General features: G+C 46.2%; 1 protein-coding gene across 1 annotated transcript in view; it reads right to left on the minus strand.

Moving 5' to 3' along the window:
- Positions 1-26,590, minus strand: part of PIR (pirin) — a 104,100-nt gene that overhangs the window by 49,253 nt on the left and 28,257 nt on the right. Inside the window, exons 4-5 of the mRNA XM_080795638.1 lie at positions 23,219-23,302; positions 19,602-19,808 (exon numbers count right to left, since the gene is read on the minus strand). Coding sequence (XP_080651764.1) covers positions 19,602-19,808; positions 23,219-23,302 — 291 coding nt within the window. The remainder of the gene's footprint in view (positions 1-19,601; positions 19,809-23,218; positions 23,303-26,590) is intronic.

A 26,590-nucleotide genomic window follows, 5' to 3' on the forward strand; every position in this document is an offset into this window, starting at 1 on the left:
GATCTCAGGTGTGTGACTGAGTTTCAAAAGTCCAAATTTGGGGATTCCTGGGACATGGACAGGCTCTGTTCCCCTGGGGGAGGGTCTCACTATGCTTTTGCCATTTCCTGGCTGGTCCCAGGAAAGCGGTCACACGACCTCACAGTGGTTCACAGCTTATGGCAAAACAGAGCAGAAAATAGGCACCAAGACCCGCTCCTCTCAGCCAGCATCCTGGGAACATTGTGACAGAATGGCACCACCCATTCTTGTGACCCAGGGGATCCTCAGACCATGCTGTGACCCACTGGGATTCTTCCCCACCTCACCACCTAAGCACCTTTAAGCCAGGCACGTTCGCCATGGTAGCGGACTTCTAAAATTCGGATTTTGTGCTCTGCTGCTTATAACGCTTTGCAGTAGTCTCCGTAAGCAGGCTCTCTCCCCGCTGCCATATCCGCAGCTTTAACTCCCCCACGTCAACTCTCTGCACCTCCCACTTTCCAAAAGACAGTCGTTTTTCTCCCTGTAGACTCTCAGACCTCCAGCTGATTTCTTGGGTGTTCAGAATGATTTAATAACTATCTAGCTGCGTTTGAGGGATGAGACAAGCTTAGGGGCCCCCAACTCCTCCGCCACCTTAACTCCTCCTCTGCACATTAATCTTTGACCAAATTTCTATTTTTTTTCCTTCACAGTGAAATTTTGAGCCCAGAGGTCTAGACGTTATAACGGCTCTTGATATATCTGTAGATTTATGGCTGAATGTCATGTGGCCAAAAGCAAACTGGTCAACACAGTCACATGATGGAACAGCAATTTTGCTGAACGAGTCTACTGTTAGTCACTGGTTTCTCCAGTCTTGGGATTTTTTCTGCACCACAGGGCGGTTTTTCAACTAGTTACATGCTCTAAATGTTGTTCCCCCCCCTATTTAACCCCCAATTGTTAGAAAGTTATTAACTCATCCCAACCAATCACCTATTGTTGCATATTTAGATTTTTTTTCTCCAATACACCCCTGTCACAAATACAGAAGGGAAGGATTAATTATGAGGGGGAAAAAAGGAAAGGAAAAGAAAAAATATCTGAAAATCTTTGAAAAAATACACAAAAAGGAAAAATAAAGAAAAAGACTTAATCTACAAAGAAGTTTAAAGGCACCACCTCCATAGTACAAACACCAATATCTGAACAGCCAGGGTCTAGCAGTTCTTGTTTTTGAACAAAAAAATCATTTTGACCAACCTTTATACTAACTAAATTGCTTTCACCCTAATTGGTTTTTTTTTTTAATCAAATCACTTGGTAACTACCTGTAAAAAGTACCCATTTCATCAAAATGTTGACTGTCTTATATTTTTAAATTTTAGCTAATTTAAGAAGCAGAATTGCTGTCTCCTTGCTCTTCTGATGTTGCTATAACTTTGGGTGATAGTACTATTAAGTATTATTAATATAAGAATAACAACAGCCAGGCGCCTGGGTGGCTCAGTCAGTTAAGCGTCTGCCTTTGGCTCAGGTCATGCTCCCAGGGTTCTGGGATCGAGCCTTGAATTGGGCTCCCTGCTCAGCAGGGAGTCTGATGCTCTCTCTCCCTCTGCCACTACCCCGGCTTGTGTGTGCTCGCTCTCTCTCTCTCTGTGTCAAATAAATAAAAACTTTAAAAAAGAATAACAACAGCTAAATATGTGAGGGCTTAGATATACACCAGGCACTATTCTAGCTGCTTCTTCTGTATTAATTAGGCCATCTGCATATCCCATTTCATAAAATATCTGCTCATTCCCAGCTAAGTTTCCATTCATTTATTAGTTCCCTCATTCAAGACATACTGATTGAGAGCATGTAGTGTGTTAGTCACTGCGTACGTATATTGTTGAATAACAGATCTGCTCAGGCTTTGTTGCATTTCCTTTCTAGTGAGGAAGACAATGGAACAAATTAAATATAAAATCACACTGTTATAAAAGAAATAAATAGGGTGGAGAGAGAGACAATCAGGAGAGCAATGGAAGGCCTTAAATGAACAGAAGGGAGGGTAAAAGGTTTCCAGTCAAAGAAAGAAGTACGGCCTGTGCAAAGGCCTTAAGGCAGTAAGAGGAGAGTGATATGCAGACACAGAGATGAGTTCAGAGTCAGAAAAGACACCATTGTAAGATATCTGGGATTTCTTTAAAAGTACTACAGGAAAAAAAAAGTACAACAGGAACACACTGATCCAATTTTTATCTTAGACAGGTGTCTTGAGCCATAATTTGGAGAATTGGAAGGGAGTAAGAACAGGAGAGAGGAGACCACTGAAAAGGCAGCTACAGTGGGTCTGTCCGGGAGTAGACAAGGGATAGGAGTAACATAAATTTAAAATATATTGTACAAATAGAGAGGTTTTGCAAATGGACTGGATGTGGGTTGGGGAGGAGAAGGAATAAGGATGACCACCATGTTTCTTCTTTGAGTGAGTGCCACTCATTTATTAAGATGGAAAAGACTGGAAGGGAAAGGAGTTTTCATTGTCAAGACATGTAAGAATAGGAGGAACAAGAATTCAACTTTTGCTATTTTACATGGGACAGGCCTGGGAACATGAAAAAGGAGATGTCAAGGAGGTAGCTGAATAAATGAGTACACAGAGCTCAGAGGTAAGCCCTGCGCTGTGAGTATCAGTGTGGGAGTTGTAAGACTATAAATGGCATCTACATCCATGGGATGGACAAGATCATTTATGGAGAGGATGTACGACGAAAGAGGACTCAGGACTGAGATCCAGGGAACTTGAACATGTAGGGGTCTGGTAGAGGAAAGGGACCTACCTGAGAAAGGAAACTGAATGAGCAAGGTGCACCTGGAGACAAAAGGACCCATCAAAGAGAGGAAAGAGGGTGTGGAGGAGGAAGCAATCAACCCACGTAGAGCAAGAGTCAACATGAAAAGAAAAGATGACCTCTGGGTTTGATGACACGGAAGTCAGTGGTGACTCTAGGCACTGATGGGGCTGGACACCAGGCTGAGAGTACCGAGGATGTTGGGGAGTGGACACAACATGTGCAGACAAATCTTCTGTGACTATGACTGAGTGGGAGCCAAGAATGGTGGCGGGGGAGGGAGGTGTTAAGGGAGTTACGTTCTTCTCATCAATTTATATGAAAGGTGTTTTTCTAAAAAAAAAATAATAAATTAAGGCTACTGGACTTTAATAATATTTGCTATAAAAAATCTTCCAGTTTGGGGCGCCTGGGTGGCTCAGTGGGTTAAGCCTCTGCCTTCAGCTCAGGTTGTGATCTCAGGGTCCTGGGATCAAGCCCCGCATGGGGCTTTCTGCTCAGCGGGGAGCCTGCTTCCCCCTCTCTCTCTGCCTGCCTCTCTGCCTACTTGTGATCTCTCTGTGTGTCAAATAAATAAATAAAATCTTTTTTAAAAAAATCTCCCAGTTTGTTTTTGGCTTTAATTTCATTTATAGCAGTTCTAATATGGGTCAAGGCTATCAGTCTTCTCCTTCTGATGCTTTTAAACTTAGAAAGTCTTTCCCCATCCAAAGATCACGTCTTCCTACATTTTTCAATTTTTAACCTTTAATTCTTTACGCTGTATTTATTTTGCTACAAGGTAGAAGATCATGAGCTGAACTGTGTCTTTTTATGAATGGTTCATCAACTGTCCCAGTTGCCTTATCTTTTTCTGATGATTATCTTCTTGGGTCTATTTCAGGTAAGTTATCTGTCAATCACAAGAAAGAGACTTAATGAAGAAAACTTCACTAATTAGCACAAAAGCCCCTAACAGAGGAAGATCTAGTCCATAAGGAGTTCTTGGCATGATCTAGTACACTTCCCACCAGGCTTCCCAATCTCCTCATTCTACTCTCATGGTGTGCTGGGCTTTGCACGGGGGAAAAACCCCATCAGCACAGACCCCTTCTCTCTACCATTAACACCTTCACACACACACACTCAAGAAACTCACTGCCAGACCCCTTGACCCCCAAGTGGAGAACCATACCTTAGTATTGCTCCAGGAGATCTTAAGGCATCAAGGAAGTGAAAAATACATTTACCACATTATTTGAAGCAAAATTCCAATCTCATTGCTCAGAAAAAGCTGACGCCCTTCAATGAAACGGTAAGTCTTCTGTCCCCAAACCAAAGCACTCAGATTTCTGAGTTCTTGATTATTTTAAAGAATTCTGATAAGGAGTGGGAAAGATTAGTTTCCATCCTCAGTGCCAAAGATATTGCAGGAGGATTAAAACTTGGTAATCATATTTTGACATATACATGAAGTGCTACATAAAGAAACAATGAACCCTTTGGCAAAACGCCAACAACTCTGTATAGGGTGAAAGAGACAGCCAGGCAACATTTTTAACTTTGATCAACCATAAAAGATTTCAGGAGCATCAAGCTGTCCGGCTGACTGATGGCCCCTATGTTGTTAAGCTGAAGCCAACTCAAATTCTCCTACACCCAACTGCATCCAATCGGACATAGCCAAAGTATCCTTCAGTCCAGGGTCTACAGCATCTTATCTTGACCAGCCCTGTTGTCAACAGTAACAGTAACACCTTCTGTTTAGGAGAGGGCTAGTGAGGAAAGAAGAGCGAAAGAGGAAGGGAATAAAGACGCTCATAGGACTCGCGGTCCTGATATTTAAGCAGAGGCATGTTAACTCTGATACTGAACTTGGACTTCTCTCTTTGAGTCAGCATTACTGCCTGAAGTTGGGCTAGAGATGTTTTAATTTTTTGAAAAATTAAAACCAGAGGAAGAACAAATACCCACCCCTTATATGAATGACCCCTCCATAATTCTGCAAAGGCAACAGTACAATAAAACCACAATGACCCCCAAATATGCCAAGAGGGAGCCTTCCTATCCCTTGCCTCCTATCCATGGGTAATGTGTTCCAAGGCTGAGTCAGCGAATTAACTGATGCTAGAATATTCCTCACAGGGCTTTATAATATTTTTAATCTCTGTTAGTTACATTTGGTATTTACTAAGATGTTTTTAAGGATTCTTGCAAGAAAGTGTATCAAGATGGGAAGCTATTTGGCAAAGATAAGACTTCACAGAGCACTGGGACGGATACATCTGTGCAGATATGATTAAGGGGGAATTTATTATGGCACAGGGCTTCTCCTACGTGACCGTTTACGGGACATTCTGACCCAGTCAGGGGTGTCTGCTTGGACAGACACGTGCCTGAAGGTACCCTTTTGGTGTAGAAAGAGAGAAAAGTATTTTCTGAAGCTTCCTTCCAGGAAAGAGAGACAAGACATTTGGAAACTGGAAAGAGATGCACTCAGCAAGTTCATGCACCAGGGCTGAACGGTACAGCAAGGCCGAGGTGCTGTGCAAATAAAATAGGGCAAAATTCAGGAGACCTGAGTCTGGGCCTGCATTCCTTCCACAAGGAGCTGTGTGACCTTGGAAAAGATTTTCACCGAGGTGGGCTGCAGCCTTCTCCTCTACCAAGCGGTGGGAGAGCTGAAGAGCTGATCTCGCCTGCCTACTGCTGCCTGATACTCTGATTCTGACAGGAGAAAAAGGAAGAGTAGGTCTTGGGTGGCTCTGAAAAGCATCTCAGAGTTCCACGAGCTCTAAACTCTTGCTGCCCTAAGAGCTTCATTCACAGCCCCATTACACCACTATGGCAAGGAAGGAGGTGAATGAATGATGAGTCTCCTGTCCAACTGCTACATACATGGGCCACAGCGGGCCCCTACGTTGTTAAGCTGAAGCCAACTCAAATTCTCCTACATCCAATTGCTTTAACTATGTTCCAAATAAACATATTTTTAGTCATTTAGAGCCCACCTACCACACATACCCTAGGAAATCACACCCACTGTCTCCCAGCGACAAACGACACCCTGCAGCTAGAAAGTTCCCCAAAATGCCGCTGCCCTTTGGAGCTCTCTGTCCCGGAGGTCCTCTACCTTGTTGCTGAGCGACATCATCTAGCCAGGTAAGCCCCCTCTGTGATCCCCCCGACTCTCCCAGGAAGTCTCTTTCCCCATTCCCCTTCTGAGTGTGGCCTTGTGCCGCTGTCTCTGGAAGGTAAGGGACTTTAAGGGACCTCCCTTCTCATCAACCTCGTCCGTGCACCACCCAAGCAAAGCTTGTGCGTTACCACCTCTCACGAACCTGTCTCCTCCTTGATCAACTTCCAAATCCCCAAACTTCCTATACCAACCCATCTAAATAAAGTAAGTATTCAAACAGGATCCGGGAGCAAATGAAAATAGCCTCCCCTCTCTCCACAAACAAAAGAGGAGGTTCCCTACTAATCAGCAACAGCTCTGAGAAATTAAAGAGTTGACTAAATCAACTAAAGGCCTAGAGACCCATGGAAGGGGTTGGTACTTACCCCCACCCCGCGACCCCCCCCAAGTCGGGCAAGTAGGAAGTGGTCAGTTCCGTAGCAAAATCACTGATGGGTCAAGAATCTTTTCTGAACCCTTCAACGATCCATCTCTCCTCTTAGGCCTCCCTGTCTTTCAAGTCTCCACAGATAAAAAGCTGTTCTCAGCAGAAAATCTGATTTACGCTGGGTTGTGCCAAACCGGCATGGACCCATGAGCCTGTGGTTTAGAGCCCAAACCACGGAGCCAGACACCCAGTCAGAACGGCAGCTCTGTCACTCACCACACGCATAGCTACTTTCGCTGTGCCTCAGTTCCCGCTCTCGTTATGTTGTTGGGAGAACCCAGGTTCAATCACACAACATGGGCCTCCCTCAGGGTCTCTCGGCCTCACTAGCTCCTGAGCCCTTGGCCTCTTCCTGGCCGACTGCCCCCACCGTGCTGGGAACCACAACAGCTCCAGAGCTCCTGGGCTTAATCCGACAGACCGACTGAGGCTCTGGACCCACACACAGCCTGGAACAAAGAGCCAAGCCACTGGATGTGGTCTGTGTCCTCCTTGGAGGCTGCCTCAAGTGGCCAGGTGACAGTCCATTCACTGCCCTGGGACTGTACGGAAGACCTGCCCTGGGCTCTGTTTTCCAGAGAACCCAAGTTAAATTGGTAGGAAAAAAATAAAAAAATAAAATATTAACTCTCCCCCAAAAAATTAGGAGGGAAAAAACTGATACATGTAAAGCACTCTTTACGTCACTGTCCGGTACAGTTGCCACTAATCATGAGGCTTCCGAGCATGCCAACTGTGCTCAGTGGGAACCAAGATATGCTCTAAGTGTAAAAATGGGCACTGGATTGCAAAGACTTAGCACAAAAATGCAAAATATCCCATTATAAACTTCTCCGGATTGTGTGCTGAAATGACAATATTTTGAATAACTGGGCTTAAGCAAACAGTTAAAATTAAATTCACCTGTCTCTTTTTACTTTTTTTAATGTGCTTACTGAATATTTTAAATTACATGTGCTTCCATTCCATTTTTATTGGACAGCTCTGAGAATTTAGTACCTCCTAAGTCCACAAAAGATGCTAGTCAATTTTATATACCTTCCCAAGAAGTTCTAGAGGTTGGCTGTCAACAAAGCCTAATGATAAAAAGAATGTGGGAACAGAAAGGGAGACAGACAAGGAAAAGGGAACAGATATTAAGTACCCTTAATATCACCAGGCATGTTATATATCATGCAAATACTCAAAGCTTATTCATTATTATCCCCTTTTGGCAGATAAGGAAGTAAGGGCTCAAAATTATTTTCCCAAGGTCCCAGAGGTATTAAACAACAGACCTGAAAATTAGACCCAGGTCTGCTTGACTCTACAGTTCACGCTCTTTTCAATCTATCATACTGTCAGATGATTGGCTCTAATGGTATGGTGTGGTTTCAATAATTGAGGTTTTTTGACATATGCTAGGGCTTCCTAGAATCCCTTAAATCACCTACCCAGGAGGTCAACGACACGAACCAAGTTAAAAGTTGCTGCTGCACACCAATCAATCAATCAATATCCCCCTCAAGCACCCCTCTCACTTTTCAGTGCAGGAAATGGAATTCAATTGGCCCATGCCATATGGTTATCATACATCCATGAGAGCCCCCTTTGTTCTGTATTTTTCTCCCATTCAATCCCACCCTCCCACTGGCTCTTAATTGAGCACACATAATGAACATCCTTTCAATAATACCCTTCATATGTTTATTTAGATCTACGGGTGTCCTTGGAAAGTGTTACTGTGTGCAGAACTGTTTCCTTGTTCTGGTTTATGCCACATTATTTCCTGAAATCTAATAATGTGGATAGAAATAAATATAATCTATGGCTTCTGACAGCTACATCATATTCCATCATACATAACTACCATATCCTACTCATCCATTCCGGGAGCGGTGACACCGACATCATCTCAGACTCCTTTCCCCCACCCGTGACACGGAGACGACCACCGCCATAGGTCTACTTGTTGAAGTTTTGCTGGAGTAAATAGCCAGGAGAGGGAATGCTGGGGCATACTCTCATAGTCTGTGTTAGCTTCACTAAGTAACCAAGCAATGCCAGCTCCCTCTCCACAATGAATAACCAGTCGCCTGCCATGTGTGAAGCTTCTATTTCTTCCCATCCTTGCCACACTTGACAGTACCCAACTTCCTAACTTTGGCCAACCGGAGTGGTGTCAAGGGGTAGCATATGATTTGAACGTCCATTTCTCTGCATATTGGTTAGAAGAACATCTCCTCATGTTCTTAGCGGCCTTCCGGAGTTGGAAGATTTTCTTAAGATCTGAAACCCAGAGCTGCCACCAACACAAACAACTGACTTTTCAAGGCAAGAATGTTTCAGCTCAGAGAGTAGAGGCACTAGGGACACATGGCTTTGTTCTCCCAGCGACAGTGATGCTCTGGACTGACCACGTCCATCAATTTTCTGCAGATATCACCCCTCCAGGGCTCAGAGATTTGGATGTATAGTGAAATCTCATGGAACCAGGGCTGGTATTGCCATAAATGTGTCCCTTACTACCTGCCAGTACTACCTCTCAAGTGAGATGAAGGAGAAGCGGTGTAGAAAGAACTCAAGTTTCGCATCCTGACAGCCCCATCCAGTCCAGACAACACGCCAGGCTGCGGGCATTTATAAAGGACAAGAAAATCCATACTCCCCCCACAAGCAAGGCAGAATTAAAGCTGGGTAAGGAGACTTTGGGACTTTATTTAGCATGTAATTAGAAATTATCATTTCTTTTGACTCGGTTTATAAAGCCAAGAGATTTTAGATCAGGGGTTTAGATTTCTTCCTAGAAATGTGATGACGGGGTAGAGGTGGGTTCAAAGGTTGGGACATTTTAATATTTAGGTCACTTTTATGCTACTGCTTGGACTTTTCACACACCTGTCAACATGGTTGGGAATAATTGAACAGGGAACTAGGAGAGGGGGTGAATGTGTAGCCCAGAACACAAAGCACCTTGGTATCAATTTAATGAAAATACTCTCTATACCCATTTCAGACCCTTCTGGGGGTAAAATTTATCCGAGAGAGTTCAAGTTAGCTTTGGTGGGAAGGGGTCCACACTGACAAGCTTCTGTCCTTCCCTGAGGTGCGGGGGCAGGGGGGGTGCAGTCACTGCTAAATGTCAAATTCAGTAAGTTACCAAAACAACATGCAGAGGAACACTGGGGGAGCCTCCAGACCCCTCCCTAATGTCCCCATGACACAAGAGCCAGCTGCTCTCTGCCTTCCTCGCTTAGCCCTGGGGGGTGGAGGGGAGACGGAAGGATGGGATCCGGCCAGCAAGGGCAAACCCAGGAACTGAGCACACTCAGCTAGGCTGTTCTGTCTGTCTGTCTGTCTGTCTGTCTCTTCTGCCACGAGCTAAGTGGCCAGCCTCTGAAAAGGATGCCGAGGCCTCTAAGCTCTGCCAGGACATGTTTCATGAAGTGCAGGAAGTATTAAAAGCTCAAAAGTTCTCAAGAGACAAGTCATGTGCCCTTGCCCAGATTTTACCAGTAATAAAGGTGCTCTTTGGATCTCCATCTGGCTAACTCCTGAGTCTTGTCTCAATTCATCCTGAGCTTGGGAGGGGAAGAGGGGACAGTGACCGGTTGGTTCTCTCCTCTACCTCGGCTCCCTCCGCTTGATTTCCACCCAACTCGAAGTTCTCTTGTGCTTTCGTCTGGCTGACAAACTCTGGCAGTTAAAACCTAGGCAAACAGCTCATCCCTGCCCCCAGGAACTCTCTTGCTGGAAATGTTTGCACTGATCAGTTACAGATGGCCTTGAATCAGGATCCAACGTGGACAGAATCTACCACCCAAGCCTCGGGAGTTACTCGGAGACGCTCAAAATCTCCAAGGCACACGAAGATGTAAGTGGTGCCGACGCGTGCCAAGCTGAGCTGGCCAGGGCTCGATTCGCAGAACCTCTAATTGCTGGTGGTGACAGGGTGGTCGAGGGAGGCGGGTTTCTGAGAAAACACTCCGGAGGAGAGAGGATGGAAAGGCACAAAAATCAATGCCAAAGGAACCAGGATGGAGTAGAAAAGGTCGTTAGGTTCTCTATCCTCCTCCTTCCCCCAGCCCCGCTGTCCCTTTGCCTCTTTTGTGGATCCCTTCTTGGAAGCCAGCGTTGTTCTCAGAGCCCAGGGAGGAGAGGAAAACTGATCACAGGGAGCGTTTGAAGGCAGTGGGATAGAAGAGCCTTGTGCTCTGGACTTCAAAACGATTTCCTCTACAAGGATGCATTTAAACTTCTCCCAGTGCTATTTATAATTGCACCAAGAGCAAAATTTTGGCCGCCGTGGTTTCCTTCCACAATGTTAAAAATGACCAGCTATATGGAAGCCAAGAGAACAAGGGAGCTTTAAGATTTCATGAAACAGGGGCACCTGGGTGGCTCAGTGGGTTAAGCCTCTGCCTTCAGCTTGAGTCATGATTTCAGGGTCCTGGGATTGAGCCCTGCGTTGGGCTCTCTGCTCGGCAGGGAGCTTGCTTCCCCCCCCCCCCCGCCTGCCTCTCTGCCTACTTGTGATCTCTCTGTGTCAAATAAATTAAAAAAAATAAAATCTATAAAAAGACTTCAAGAAACAGAAGCAAATTATCATTTTATTGTTCCGTGAAACTTGACAAACTGGGTCTTAGACCATGCATGTTGTATTCCAAATGTAACCACTTTTTTCTCAACATGGGTGACTCCCACAGATAAGGATATGAGCACACTGTATTTTTGCGATTTTGCACGGATTTAGTTTTGATCACTCGGGGGGGGGGAGGCAGAGAAGACAGAAAAACAGTTACTCCAGGTGAAACACTACTGCTATATTCAAGATCGTTCTAGACACAAAGGAAAATGACATTGAAAAGTAAAAAGAGAGAGAGAGAGAGAGAAAAGATCAGAAAAGTTTTACATGGTAAAGATGATCATTTTTCCCATTTTTGTGCTTAGGACAATGAACATACGCTTTGAAAGCCTTCTTCAAGCATGAAGCTAGTCCACTGGCTCTTTCGCCACCTTTAAGCAGAAACACCTTATAAACGCGTCTGTGGCTTCGTGCTGTCTCCGCACTGCGTAGACCCTTTCCATCCTTCTTCGTAGACCCTTTCCATCCTTCTTCGACAGGTCAGGTGGCTCCTGTAGACTTGGTTTGGGTCTGCTTTTCCTCAACCTTCAGATTGGGCTGGGCCTCCTAGTTAGTCTGCCTTCCCCTAAACTCGTGACTCACTGCAGAAGACTTGTGTTGGCAGCTGATGTGTCTGTCTGTCCCTTCAGCTGTGCCCTTCCAGCTCCCTGACTTCGATCAACAGCCCAAGGACAGGCAGTGAATGATGAAAAGTCTTCCCTGGGGTTTTAAGACCACCGCACGCCCTTCCTTTAACAGAGTAAACCCTATCCGTGTTCTAGGGCCCCTGTGAGTTGCAACTGAAAAACTCTTGTCCAACTTGGAGTACTTCTACCAATCCACAGGAGCAGAATTCTTAAAGCTTCATGTAATCAGAATGGTATCTGACACCAAATTTTCTCATCCCCTTTCATCCTGAGTTTGGTCGAATTGTTCGTAAGGTAGGTGATCTTGCGTGCAGGTGCTTTGGACAAAATAAAACAGTGTGTTTGCGGCTATCAGTAACATAGCTTCATTCATGCCAGTCCCGGTCTCTAAAATACTGACACGTACCTCATTTATATCCACAAGAGCTCATTTCAAGGCAACGCACGAGAGCATCTGTAACTCTCTGGAGCGGGCCTATATTTTCCGCTCTGCTTAGAAAAAAATAAGTCACAGGTTCCTGGGGAAAGACTTACTATCTCCTGGAAGTCCAAGCCTTGAGAGCCACAGGAGTGATTACAGTGATCTTTAATAAAAAGTGTCCACTCACCTTTATTGAGGGTAACATCTGGGTTTTTTATGGCTTTCATTACATGCTTACTCTCGATCTCCTGGCTAATCTGTCATCCTGAGGGCCAAGGGCCACGATGTACGAAGGGCACAGGTTGTAACCTCGGGTTTAAAAGCACACCTACCCATTCTTCACTCATTGCCGGAAAAGGGCTCATTCCCACCGCTGGAATGTGTGTCCCAGGTCATCGGGGACACTGTGAAGGCCCTTTGTGCGCACCAACAATGGTATTTCAGGGGGAGTGGAACGCCCTGGGCAAGGGCAACATTTTGTACAGCAGATTTCAGCAAATCCTGACCACTGTTTATGTGAGCATTCCTAAGTGCAAATGAAGTGCCAGCTACGGCTGCCTCCCATAGGACAGGTCTTTGAACCTGAGAGAGAGAGAGATGGGGGTGGATCCGTGCAGCCAAGGTCAGCTCTAGGCAAAAATCCAGGAGTGGACACACTTGGTCTTGGATTTCCCTCTGGCCCGTATTTTGCCAGTCACAGCACACAAGGATCTGGTTATCCATAGAGCCTGCGATCATGATCCCCAAATAGGTTTCACACTCCTACAACCCAGGCCCCTTATACAAGCCATTTTAAGATGGAGCCAGGACCCGTCTTGTCCTTCTTTTCCTTGCTTTATGCACACAAGCATAATCGATGGTCGCTCCCTCCTCCGGATGAGCACGGAGGTTTCGCATGCTGCTGGCTTCACCTTTCATGCATCACATACCTCTGATGTGTGCCCGTTTCCCTTCCCCTGCTAGACCATGACTTTACTTGGGGATGGTGGTTGCTTCTTAGTCACCTATCTCCAGGGCACGGCACCATGTGCACACAGCTGGTGCCTAGTGACTGAACGAACGGAGTTCACAGAGAAATGGGACACGTGGATTAAAGAACTGTCAGTCCCCAAACCCACTACTTCAAAAGTGAAAATAGATGGCTGCGTAGATCTAGGGCAGCTGAGAAGGCTTCACGGTTGGCTCAGGTCATGATCCTGGGATCAAGCCCCACGTCGGGCTCCCTGCTCAGCGGGAGCCTGCTTCTCCCTCTCCCTCTGCCCTTCCCCTGCCTGCTCATGCTCACTTAAATGAATAAATAAAAAATCTCAATAAAACAAAACAAAGGGAGACCAGAAGGTTCTCTGCCTTGTGCTATTTCCTTTCCTCTTTCCCAACACCCATTATTTATTTAAAGGCTCCAGAAGGAAATTCAGCCAGAATTCATTTGGATGACTGGATTTCTTGGGTGGGACTTTTAACTTAGCATTCCTCATAGCATCTCATTAAACATGAACCAAGACAAAAACAAAAGAAAAAAATCAATGGAAATAACACAGAGGAAAACGAAGAGCGTTATCAGAAAGAAACACAAAATCACGTTATTGAAAAGCTTAGAATTCCTAAAATGGTCAAATCATATCAGGTTTCCAGAAACTGCCTCAGAGAGATAATGGCCATCCATTTTTTAAAATATCCACTTAAACAGTTCAATGTAACAATGAATATTACAGTATTTTTTAGCTCTTTTATATTTGTATCTATTGTTCTTACACTGAGAATCTTGACTCCCCAAAATATTAACAAGTTAACTCATTTGTTTTATTTCACAATATATACAAAACTATTTTAAAATTGTAATGCCAACACTAACCATAAATGATGGAGTGAAGTTTAAATTTTTTGTGCCTTTTTTTTTCCTTTAGAGCTCATCCCACTAAAAATGTACCATCAGAGAACTATGTTTAAAAGCCCTTAAAATAAATACTTTTCTCTGTGTAGTTATGTTGCTGATATCTTTATACACACTTTAAGGTCTTCATTTGTTTCTGTTTGTTCTTGATTTTAAGATGTGGGGTTTTTTTTCCCTTTTCTGGTGTTACTTGCTGTTTTAAATATGTAAACATTTACATCTTTCAAAACTGAACAAAGACAAATGGAGAGAAGTATTAGCTCCATCCTTACCTCCCACCTTGCCCCTAAAGGGAATAGTTTCTAAATATCCAGTTTTTAAGCCTATCACAGAGTACTCTGACTTAGAAATACAATAAATGAACAGAGAAGCCTTTGGAAGGGATGATTCCTTTCCGGGCAGGTGTCATTTCCCCTCTGCTCGTTCTCTGGGGCAGCCAGAACCCGTTCTCTCAAACCCCCTTTGTCAGGCTCACCGTGTCACTTACAACCTCTGTCCCTGGGAGAATATTTATTCATTCTTTTTTGAGCCAGACCCATGAACTTGTCGGCACGCGTTAAAGGCCAAAAAAGTAAAAAAACAAAACAAAAACAAAACTGTGCCTGCACTACCTGTTCTCATGATTTAATAGTTTTTAGATGCTGATAGTTTTTAGTTCTCCCCTGCATCGCAACCTGAATGGAAGCAAACTCAGAAAGGCAGAGGAGCAGTGGGGGAGCAGAGACGTGGGGGGCCAACTATAAAGTCTGCAAGATCCACTTAAAATGTGCCAGACACAATCACGGAGTTCAAAGTATCCTGGAAATCGAGAAATAGGTACAACGCAAGAATGTCCTAAGTGTACTGTCCGGTATTAGGATTGCCAAAAACCCACTCCTTTTTGGATATGCTATTAAAGTTACTCCCCTGAAAGCCACACACATTACATATATATATTTTTTAAATCCAACTAAAGTAGAAGGAATACTGACAAAAGTGTATACTGGCGGTGAAGTGTTTCGAAAGACATTCTGCCCTTCATGTTTCCTGGATGCCGACAAAGGCTGGAAAATGAGGCAGGCAGCTCTGTGTAGTTCTGGTAAAGGAAGAAGTACGTGTGTGCACCAACAGCCTGCTACACAGCCTGAAAACGCCCACCAGCTCTCTGCCTCGGAGGTAACAATCAGACTGGGCTCGAAATCGTGTGCCAACCCACAACCAACACAGGCTGATGAGCGAGCAGGTTGCTTTTTGGCAGAGAGACGTGCCCGAGGGACACAGGGTCACCCAGCACCTGCCAGAGTGAAACCAGAACCGGGAAGGAGGGGGCGGATATCCAACAGGGACGCACTGGAACCTGCTAAGTCCATCCCCCGCTTCCTACTAGAGATCAAGCCACACCTTGAAAACCCATGGGAAAGATGCTAAAGCAAAGAAGACAGCTGCCTGTGGACCGCCAAGCCTCCACACCTGTGCCATCCTTGCTGTCACTGCTTGAATTTAAGAAACCTGCGGGTTTTGTTTTTTTTTTTAATTTCTCTACTTCGTAAAGTAGTTTAAAAATGTAATTTGGCTAATTTTACTGTTCTTTCAACTTTTCAGTTAGCTCGTATTACACTTACTGCAGTCATTCTTAACCCCTAGACCGTCTACCTTCTCACTACTTCACCGCTTTCTCCTGCTCCAGCATTCAGTTATACTGTAATGATTTCACTTAGGCGCCTAGGAACTGTTCATCGACTGTCTGGTACGTATTAGGCACTGTTTCAGGGGCTGGGGCACACTGGTGGGAACTGAGTGAGCGACAGGAGATGGTCGGCCAGCCCTTCTTGGAAAGTGAACTTTGAAAATTTTGATTATCACCCAACACATGGATATACAATCCGTCCATCAGAAGGAAGATCCTTTTCATTACGTTCATCGGCCACGTGAACACGTACAAAGCTTTTGCAGAGTCAAAGCAGGCACCACTTAGAGCTGATGCTGCACCGGATGTTGTTCTAAGTTCCTTACACCTATTAACCAAGTTAATCCTCTCGACCCATTTTACAGATGAGAACACTTGGGCCCGGCATGCGGAAGTGACCTTTCTACAGTTACTCGGTGGTGGAGCCGGCCTTGAACCCAGGCAGTCTGGCTCCAGATTGCCTTTTTCTGACCTCAGTGGGACTGAGGCCTCCTTAAGGTTTGCTTCCCACGCAGTGGAATTTAAAACAGCAGGAGGCAAGGAGAGGCATTTGCTGGAAAACTTATATTCCAGAGAGAACTGGCAAGAAACATTGCTGATCGGCTGCCTGATAAGGATGGAACAGCCTTTGGAGAATTTCATACTGTCATGAAATAAACATGTGATTTTGACCTTCCAGAAGTGACAGAAACCATGCGAAGTAGCCCATTTTTATCCTTTTCTCCTTTCAGCCTGCACTTGAGATCATGATGTTCTTGCAGAATTTTGCTCAAAATTGGCTGCGGCTTCCTGAGGGCTGAGACATACACAACCTGGGGTTAGGGACACCTCTACCTTTCAGACTAAAAAAAGGCCAGTTGCGCTGCTTGTAAAAGCTTTTAACACCTTGGACAAAACCCCCTCGCCTTTTTTCTGGATGTCCATACTAAAATCCAGAAAAGTTAAGTTAAGATTTGCCAAGAGCCACAGAGTTGAACTTGAATACCTTCTCTGGGCATGTAATCAACCTGATCCTCATGACAAGTCAATTCCTGGGTCTTGGATCCCACAGTCATTACACGTATAACGAAACAGTGGTCCCTGGACCACAGCATTGGCCTCATCTGGGAGCTGGTTAAACATACAGAATCGCAGGGCGCCTGAGTGGTTCAGTCGCTCCAGCGGCTGCCTTCAGCTCAGGTCATGATCCCAGGGTCCTGGGATAGAACCCTGCATCGGGCTCCTAGCTCAGCGGGGAGCCTGCTTCTCCCTCTGCCCCTCCCCATCCCCCTGCACCTGCTCTCTCTCAAATAAATAAATAAAAATCTTAAAAAAAAATACAGTCTTGCAGGCCACCTGGGTGACTCAGTTAAGTATTGGACTCTTGATCGCAGCTCAGGTCTTGATCTCAGGGTCACGAGTTCAAGCCCCACCCAGCAAAGAGCTTACTTAAAAAAAAAAACAAATGCAAAGTCAGGTCTCACCCCAGCCAAGCCGGCAAGCCTCCTCCTCCTCCCCCAGGTAATCCACATGAATAAAGTTGGAGAAGTGCTGGGATAGTCACTAACTCCATTTTTTAGAGATTTTAGTTGTGGAAGGGGAGCTGTCGTTGACGCCATATTGGCTAGAAGCTCATCCACCTCTTGAAAGGTATCTTCCCAGCCTCACCTTGTAACTGAACTTAAAATCATCATCTGACGCAAAACAATCTACAGTTTGATTTAAGGTATGTCTAGGCTTTCAAGTCTCAGTCACTCCTTGGGGAGCAGATGTTAAGCTTTCATACATAAAACACTAGGCTTCCTATGAGACCCAGTAAGAAATGAACGCTGCCCCGTCTTTACAATGACTCCTGCTGGTGTCTTTTCTTCAGAGCAGGTTAAATGCCTTTCCTGAAGCCCCACAAGTCCCTTTAGCACGGACAGCAAACATACATCTCTGCCCAGCTCCTGCCCAAGTGAACTTGAACGAATCAAAATAATATTAGTAACCGTGACCGCTTACATGGTACTTACAGTGTGTCTGGTGCTGTTTTTTTAGCTTAAATATTACCAAGATCTCACTTAATCCTCACAGCAACCCTGTTAACACATGAATACAGTGAAGCACAGAGGTCAAGTGGCTTGCCCAAGGCCACACAGTTAAGTCAAGGTGGGGATTCTAGTCCAGGCCAGCTGTCTCTGGAGGCCATGCTAGTAACCGCAGCACCACACGGCCTCTCGAAAGTCAAAGTAATGCCACCAGGATTCCAGGAGTCCCTTATTAAAATGCTCTCATAATAAAGCCTGATCATGTACTTAAGAGAACAAAGTTCACTTCAGAGATCTGACTTGACAAAAAAAAAACTTGACCTCTGGTCTCTTATTCTTGCTTGTGATCTCAAGACCATGCGGTTTGCTGCTTGGAAGTACTTGAACACGTCCTTCTGCCCGGAACTGGAACGGGCCCCAACCTTAAAATTGCATCGTGTTTTCTACAAATGAGAAGCAGTTGTGAACTCTAAGTATTCGTGATAATGCTGGCTTTGCTTATCTGTTAAATCCGAGGTCTCATTTCTCTTTTGAGCTGCAGACAGCTCTTTCTCTAAATGAAATCTTAAGGGCCATTCCAATATACGTGCCTGGCCAAAGCCTTGTGCTTTGGTTGGAGTGAAGAGAGGAAAAATCTCTTGACCACCACCATGAACCTCAGTATCCCCTGAAGGGAGGTCCCTAGAATCCCGGAGCCCTAAAGGCCCAGAATAAAAAATAGCCTAGGAAGGAGAATGAGCCACTAGGCATCTGTACGAATTCAGCTCTCCTTAGGCCTCCCCGCCTGATCCTACACACGGTGATGTCCTTTGGATGTCCTTTTTTTTTTTTAAAGACTTTATTTATTTATATGACAAAGAGACAAAGCAAGAGAGGGAACACAAGCAGGGGGAGTGGGAGAGGGAGAGCAGGCTTCCCGCTGAGCAGGGAGCCTGATGCGGGGCTGGATCCCAGGACCGTGGGATCATGACCCGAGCTGAAGGCGCTTAACGACTGAGCTACCCAGGCGCCCCCTGGCCCCACCGAGTAACTCTTTTAACCATTTCCGTGCCTCCAGCCCAAACCCAATGGCCATTAGGTAATGACTTCGAGTAAGAACATGAGAGCCCAGCTCCCTTGCCCCGGGTGGGTCAGGATTACCTGAAGGCAGACTGAACCTTTCTGAGTCCCTGAGTCCCTGTCCTCTTCGGGACTTCGCCCGAGGGGACACCCTTGCTGGCTCCCTTCCCTGGTTCCTTTTGCTGTTCTGTAGGGACGCTTCCTTTACAATCACCCACACGGGAATTCCCAGCTCCAAGGATCTGCCTCTGGGAAACGCCACCTAAGAGGCCACACGACCCGGCTCACCACCCAGCTGGCCGTTAGCACGAACGATCGGCCAACCTGCCGGCAGTTCCCACGTACAGCTAATGAACACAGGACTGGAGCCACACCCTTTTCCTACCACAAATGTGTCCATGACCTTTAGACTCCCATTGCCCTTATTTGAGTAAATAGGTGGGACCCTAATCCTAAATATTATAAAGTCTCAGTTGAGAAGAATGTACAGGGTGTGGCATGTGTGGGTTAAATAAATGTTCAATTTAAAAAAAAAACCTTTCTATGAGGTAGTAGTGTGCTTTCCTTCCTTAGCTGGGCATAAATGATTTAAATAAATCTTCAGGGAGTGGAGTTGGTTTGGCTGTTGGTCTCTCAAAGGTCTGCTTTTTGACCACATTTTTTATATGAGCTTGCTTTCTAGAAATTTCCCTAACTCTATGGGGTTTGCATGTTAAAAAAAAAAAAAAAAAGAGGAAGTCTGGGTTCCCTTGGGTTCCACCACTTCTGACACGTCTAAAGCAAGTCCACCCGTGGGATACGAGCTGGGATCCACTGCAGACCCGGGGACCCCGCTGGGGTCAGCCTCCCGGGACCGCACACGGCGGCTTTTCCAAACACCGAACCGCGCGGCTCACCTTTACTCCCAGGGCTTCTCCAGAAATGACGGCAACCGTCACACCATCCCGGCTGGGTTTGGGGATTTCTTTACTCTTCAGCTCCTGGTACTGAGGCTCCACCATCTTCTCTGAGCTTCGCAAATTAACCCACAGCTGGAGGCCGTGGGCCGGCTCTTCGGAGCAAGGCATCTCGGCGTGCAGAATGCCCCGGCCCGCGGTCATCCACTGCAAACAGCAGAGCACCAAGAAGGCAAGGGAAGTCAGCCTCTAACAAGTCTGCGGGTGGGGCAACGATGTCACGGGGACTAAGCCGGGCACCTCACAAGGGCTGCTCTCAGGGACCCCCACCCCCAGCCTCGTGGGGAGCAACAAAAGCAACAAAGACAATAGCTGAAGCCATTTCCAGGATCCTGAAAGCTGCGCACGCTTCCTCACTTGAACTCAAAGCATCAGACCTGACTCTCACACAAATGGAAGAATCCTAATCCTCTCTTTGGCGTCCCTGAATCTCAGACGGAGCTCCCAGATGGGGAGCACTCTCGGGAGCTACACCTTAGGGAGGAAGCACATGACTGGGCTTGGGGCGAAGCCAAGCAGCAATGCAGTTCCGACACAGAGCTCCAGCGTGGGATGAACCTTCAGAGATGCCCCAAACCCAGCCGAGGAAGCCGAGGTAGCCGAGGCAGCCGAGCTTTTCGATCCCCACAGGGGCTACCATTAACTGTGGGCCACGCCCCAGGGGGGAGCACAGTCCTGGGAGAGGCGGCGGCTCCGGGCAGGAGGGGGCGGAGCCTAGCAGGAGGGGGCGGAGCCTAGGACGACAGGAGGCGGAGTCTAGGATTGATGCCTCTGAGAGCCCGCGGTGTCCTGTATTCGCAGCAGCTGGATGCCATGGGCTTTGGTCCATAGATACACACCTAAGCCCATGGCATCCACTCGCTGTGCACAGGTGACTCGTCTCAGCTTGCTCCCTTCCGCTCATGGAGGCCTCACTACCTGGAGAATCGCGAATTGCCCTTGCCGTTGTGCAGAGTCTTCAAGCATTCGTTTGTTTCTTTATGGAGAGCTACCAGGGGCCCAGGGGCCGGCCCCAGACACTAAGCCCGGGATCCAGGGATGAAGGGATGGAGCGTGGCAGGCAGCTTTCCCGCCTGTCCTAGCTTGGGTTCTGCCACAGAAATCCTGAGACTAGGAGTGAAGGGGAAGTGCCACAGACAGCGCGAGCGAGGAAGGCGAAAGCAAGCTCAGAAAGGGAGAAAGCTGAAAGGGGGTGGGAACAAGCAGGTGCCATCTGTGGCCCCCCCGTCCCCGGGGCTCACGGTGGAGGGGGCAATCTGCAGATGGGTGCACGGAGGGGAGGGGAAGCTAGGGGCTTTACCGCCAACTCCCATCCCTCTTTGACAAGACTTCCTCTGGGGGTGTCCAGTGCCCAGCACATCCGGCCGCTGGGAGAGCCACCGGCAGAGCAGCGGCGCGGGAGATGGCAGCCGCGTGCGCACGGGGACTGCTGCCACCTGGACTCGGAGGTGGGCCAGAGGGCCAAGATGCAGGCCAGCAACAGCATCTTCCTCATGGCCCTCATGCGGAGAGAAATCCTTAAACAATTAGACAGATCATCAATTGGCAGGTGATTGTACTTGGCGCTGGGGTGGGTGAGGGGGCACCACGGGCTTCTGTGAGAGCACGTGAAATGGCCTGCCTGCTCCAGGCAGCTGACCGGAGGGCGGAACCTTCAGGCTGGGACCCAGACGGGGAGTAAGAAGTGACCCGGGGAAGGGCGAGAGGAAGGGGAGTCCATGCAGAGGGAACAGCAGGTGAAAAGACCCCGAGGCCAGAGCAGGCGATATCTGTTCCCAGATCTGCAAGAAGGCCACTACGTGGCGGAGAGTTTTCTGTCACTAAATCTGAGTAGATTTCCATCTTCTATTTGACCAGACTGATGACACCTTCTAGTACAGGGGTCTGCAAACGACAGCCCAGGGGCCAAATCCAGCCGACCGCTTGAGTTTGTACCTAAGTTTTACTGACCCACAGACATGCCCATTCAGTGACACGCTGTCTGTCGGCTCGTGCTGTGAAGGCAGGACGCAGTGGTTGCCACATCTGGGACCACAGGATCCACGAAGCCTAAAATACATGCTATCCACGTATGACAGGAAACATTCACTGATCTACGTCCTGCTCCAACAAAACGTGAAGATCTCAGCCCCCCCCCCATGCTTCCATCTGAGGGCAGCTATTGGGGTCCTCAAGGACTTGGCCTCCCGTTTGTTTTCCTGTTTCGTTCACAGCTTATCTGTCCATGTTTTCAATCTACTTTTCATACCCTGTTTATCCTTTTTTAGATATAACCTAATTTGGCAGGAACTTTCTTACTATGTTCAGCCCACCCATTGGATTTGGAGGGGGAGAGATTTCTCTTTTCAACCTCGCTACTTACTAGCTCTGAGGCCCTGCACAGCTTTTCTTGACATCTTTAAATCCCCATTCTCTTATTTAGTTTTTTTAAGGTTTTATTTATTTATTTGAGAGAGTGAGAGCGTTCACGGTGGGGGGTGGGGAGGACGAGGAAGAAGACACCCCGCTGAGCAAGGAGCCCAATTCTGCACTCGATCCCAGGACCCTGGGATCATGACCTGAGCCAAAGACAGAAGCTTCACGACTGAGCCCCCCAGGCGCCGCCATTCTCTCATTTTAAAGATGAGGTAAAAAGAATACTTACTTTAGAGAGATTATTCATATGACAATGTTTTCAATTTCACGTTCATTGAAACACAATTCAAATATTTGCAGTTAAAATTCCACATAATATGTAAATAATCCCAGAAAGTTCTTGACACAGAGTTCAGACTTACAAACCCAGCAAAGAATACCTAAAAATTTCTGGGGATTCTAAGTCTAACATGTCTCAGGCAAGCCGAGGATGGTGGCAGGATTTGAGTCATGCATGGTCTTAAGTGACAACACCTACCCCTGCAAACGAGGTGGAAGACAGCTGAGAAGGCTTCACTGTTGGCTCAGGTCATGATCCCAGGGTCCTGGGATCGAGCCCCACGTCCGGCTCCCTGCTCGGCGGGGAGTCTGCTTCTCCCTCTCCCACACCCCCTGCTCGTATTCCCTCTCTCGCTGTGTCTCTCGGTCAAATAAATAAATAAAATCTTAAAAAAAAAAAACACAGCTAAGTTGTGGCAAATGCAGCAGGAAGGTCTAAAAGATGAGGACGGACACTGGTACACTGAATTGGGCAGTGGGGACATCATGAGTGCCCACTGCCTGAACGGCCTCTGTAGAGGTTTAGGTGAGATGCTGAAGAGAGGCCAACCCCGATTTCTGTGAGTGAAGAATGAAATGGAAGCTGAGGAAGTTAAGACAACCATCCTTGACTATGCTTTTGAGAAATTTTAGAGAAAGACCAGTTGGGAACTAGAAAGTGATTGAAGGGGTCGTGGAAATCTTGAGCGAATACAAGCAACCTGTGCAGGTTTCTAGCCTGAGTGGGAGGCTCCACAGAAAGGAAGAGGTCAAAACTTGAAGGCAGAGAAAGAGGAGAGTGTGAGTGTACTGGAACTGGGGAAGAGCAAGCACGTGTGCCCAGAGGTTATTAAACATCAGTAATGGCTGGTCGTCGGCCATACCTGCAGGTCTCCGGGGTTCATCTGACCAACATGTCCGCAGAAGTCTTCATGGGCCATGCTGCCGCCCTCCAGGAGGTAAGACACCTTTGACGAGACAAGCAGAAGAAAAAGTACGTGTTTGGCAGCTATGAAGAACTGCTCACTTTTCCACAGAAAACCTGTTGAGGAAAGTGGCAGGAACGACTAAAGTAGCACAAGCTGAGGGAGTGAACCTCCAGTGAGAGCGCCGTGTTAGCCCATACAATGTTTCTGAGAGATTTCCAAATAGGAGCCCCTTCTTCCATGCAGATGCAGCCCTGAGCATATCAGCGCTCTCGGCCTGGTGACAGAAGCCCCTACTTGTCCCCTCAGCCTACCACGACGGGTCCTAGAGCTCGGGGTGAAAGAGGCAGCTCCCTCTGAAACAGCAGGGCCGTGTTCCCAAGGCCAATGTCAGCCAGGTGTGTCGGGCGAGAGATTTCAGGTCTCCACACCTTCCCCTAAAAGCTGATTCGAGAAATCCAAAGGCAACACCTTTCCAACACCAGGCTCACAAACACGCTTAGGTGCTCGATAAACACAAGTAAAATGTCAAATGAATCCATAGAATTAGAGTCAGCTTTTCCAGGGCCGTGTCTGTACATGTTGTGTTGTGTTGACAACACAACAAATCCTGTGTTGTCCTACAGAGTAGCCACTAGCCGCGCGTGGCTATTTAAGCTTAACTAAAGTGAAATAACATTAAAAAATTCGGCTCTGCAGTTGCACTAGCCACATTTCAAGCGACAAACCCCTGGTTCTCCCCAGGGGTTTTTAGGGAATCAGCCTGGCCACAGAAAGCAAGTCCCTCTGGGAGGGGTCAGCCCCCATGGCAGTGGCCTTCACGGGTCTGGCATAGCCAGTGAGAGCTGAATAAAGTCTGCCTAAGTCTCGCTCACACACAGTATTTGGAAGCTCGGCTGCATGCAGACAGAAGCCACATTCTCCAAGATCAGCTTTATCAGAAATAAGGTATTTTTTTGCGTCTGCCATCTCTCTTACTCTGTCATCTTCTCAACTGGCTCAGAATTCGTGCTGAGAAAATAAGCCACCATTTACTCTGCCTCCTCCTACCGCAAACAAAGGGCAGTTAAAGACCTGCCTACTGTCAAGCTGTTGCAATCTTATTCTGTAGCCTTATAATAAACTGTCTTCTTCCGGAGCCAACTTTATTGGATGCCAGATCCGGAAACCAAAGACTTACACAGAACACTTACGACTGTAGAAATCAGGGCTGGCTGACATTAGGACTCTCCACGTGTCATCCTGCCAAACAATGACATTGTACAGAATGGTCTCGGCAGCAACGTTTATCCCAGCAGGTGACAGATGGCTACGGAAATTGGAATTTCTAGGTTGGGATGGTGCCTTTCATGTGTCATCTTGATTGGGCTAAGGGATGCCCAGATACATGGTAAAATGGAACTTGCTGTAGTAATGGCAGCCGTGCAACACTGGCACAGGAAGAAAAGAGACCCATTTGCATGGGGAATTTACATATGATGACAGCAATTCCAGATTAGTGGGACAAGGATGCATTTTCTGATAAATGGTAACAGAACACAACTGACTGACCATATGAGTAAAGAGAGTGAGCCCCCACCATAGTGCTCCAAATGGATAGAGACTTAAATGTTAAAAACACACTTCCGAGATTTAAATCTATGGAGACATGAATACAAAATGTCAGCACAAATCTATCTTCGCAGTGTTCATTATGATAGTAAAAAGATGGGAACAATTGGATGATGGGTCTGCTAGGGTACACTCACCTAATTATGGTACAGCCGTACAAGAGAATATTACGCAACTGTTAAAAAGAGATGTAGATCTCTATTCACTGACAAGGATAAATGAGATACTATTTAATCAAAAAAGCAGGTTACTGAACAGCGATTTTATTTAAAGAGGTCACATACAGTGATGAGTTTAAATGGGTTCATTTAAATAAAATTGTAGCTCATCATTAGTGCGCATGGAAATGCCCGGATGAACACACCGAAATGTGGACAGTGGTCACCCCCAGATGGTGGGAATTGCAGGTACATTTTATTATATCCTCTTTCCACTTTTCTGATAGTTTGGGCCTTCTGCAATGAGTGGTTTACTTTTTTACAACGGAAACAACTTTATCTCACGAAAATATAAAGATGCTACCGCTAATCGGTGAATGAAAAGAAGTGATACGCTTTATTCTGCAGAGATGCTGGCGTTTGTTCTGTGTGAGAGGACAATGTAGCTAGCTCTGACTTTAAGATGCTGCTAGGAAGAAAAGACCTAGAATTACTATGAAGCCAAAATAGAAATGAAGCACTTAGGACCTCATACAAAGCTTAAAAATTGAAGAGGACAAATAAAAAGCTTCCACATCTCAGACAACCAGTCAAACTAGAAGGAGCAGTGTCTAGAATTGCTTTCCTTTTCCTGTTATGCATGCATGTTTAATTAAAATAGCTGCATAATAAAGGCAATTTGCATTCTGTTTGGGCTGAAGCTTTGGGTTCTCAAAAGGAGTCTCTTTCAAATCTTATTCCTTCCATCCCCAAAGTCCTTTCAATTATCCAAAACTAGGGCCTTTCAAGTTGTTAATCATCTAAAAATATGGCAGGCAACTTTAAAAAGTAAATTGCGGTGAGCATGACTCATTTAAAGATGAAAACTTACGCAGACACCAAGAGGTTTTGCGTGCGCCTGTGTTACAAGTTTTATTTTAGAAAGCAATGTCAACGCTGTTTCTAAAACACAGAAGACGCTTATCTCCACTTTTCCTCTACCTTTTCAGAGTGGATGTCCTCTTTTTTCTGGTAATACAAAAGTAAACACCATCCTAAATACTATAAAATCTGAATTAGAGAAGTCTGGTCAATGAAGCTTTACAGAGTTCATAATGCCTGCCTTTCACTACTTAAAACAAAAACGACTTTTAGCCGTTAGGAGGGGAAAAAAAATTAGAAACCAATGACCCCCTTATTGATGATTGTCTTTTATTTTATTTATTTATTTTGCGTAAGTGTTGTAAATGCTACACTGAGACCTTCAGTATAAATTAATGCCTGCGGAGGATTTTTTTTTTTTTAACTCAAGCAGTACTCTGAGAGTTGACACAACCCAGATGATTTTGCAGGACATTCCATAATCGCAAACACCTGGAGAATGGCCGTGGGTGGTTGATGGAAATGGGAGTGTTATGTTTAAACTCAAGAGTTGCGTGTGTCTCATTAAGAAATCTGTAATCTGAAACACGTGTTTTCTTAAAGGACCTGCCATGCGCCCTGATCCTCCCTCAGTCCTCTTCCTCCTTCTTAGTCCTAAACTTTCCATGGATCTTAACGAAACATTTCTGCTTCCTTGTCA

Source organism: Martes martes (genome assembly GCF_963455335.1).
Source record: "Martes martes genome assembly, chromosome: X".
Lineage (NCBI taxonomy): Eukaryota > Metazoa > Chordata > Mammalia > Carnivora > Mustelidae > Martes > Martes martes.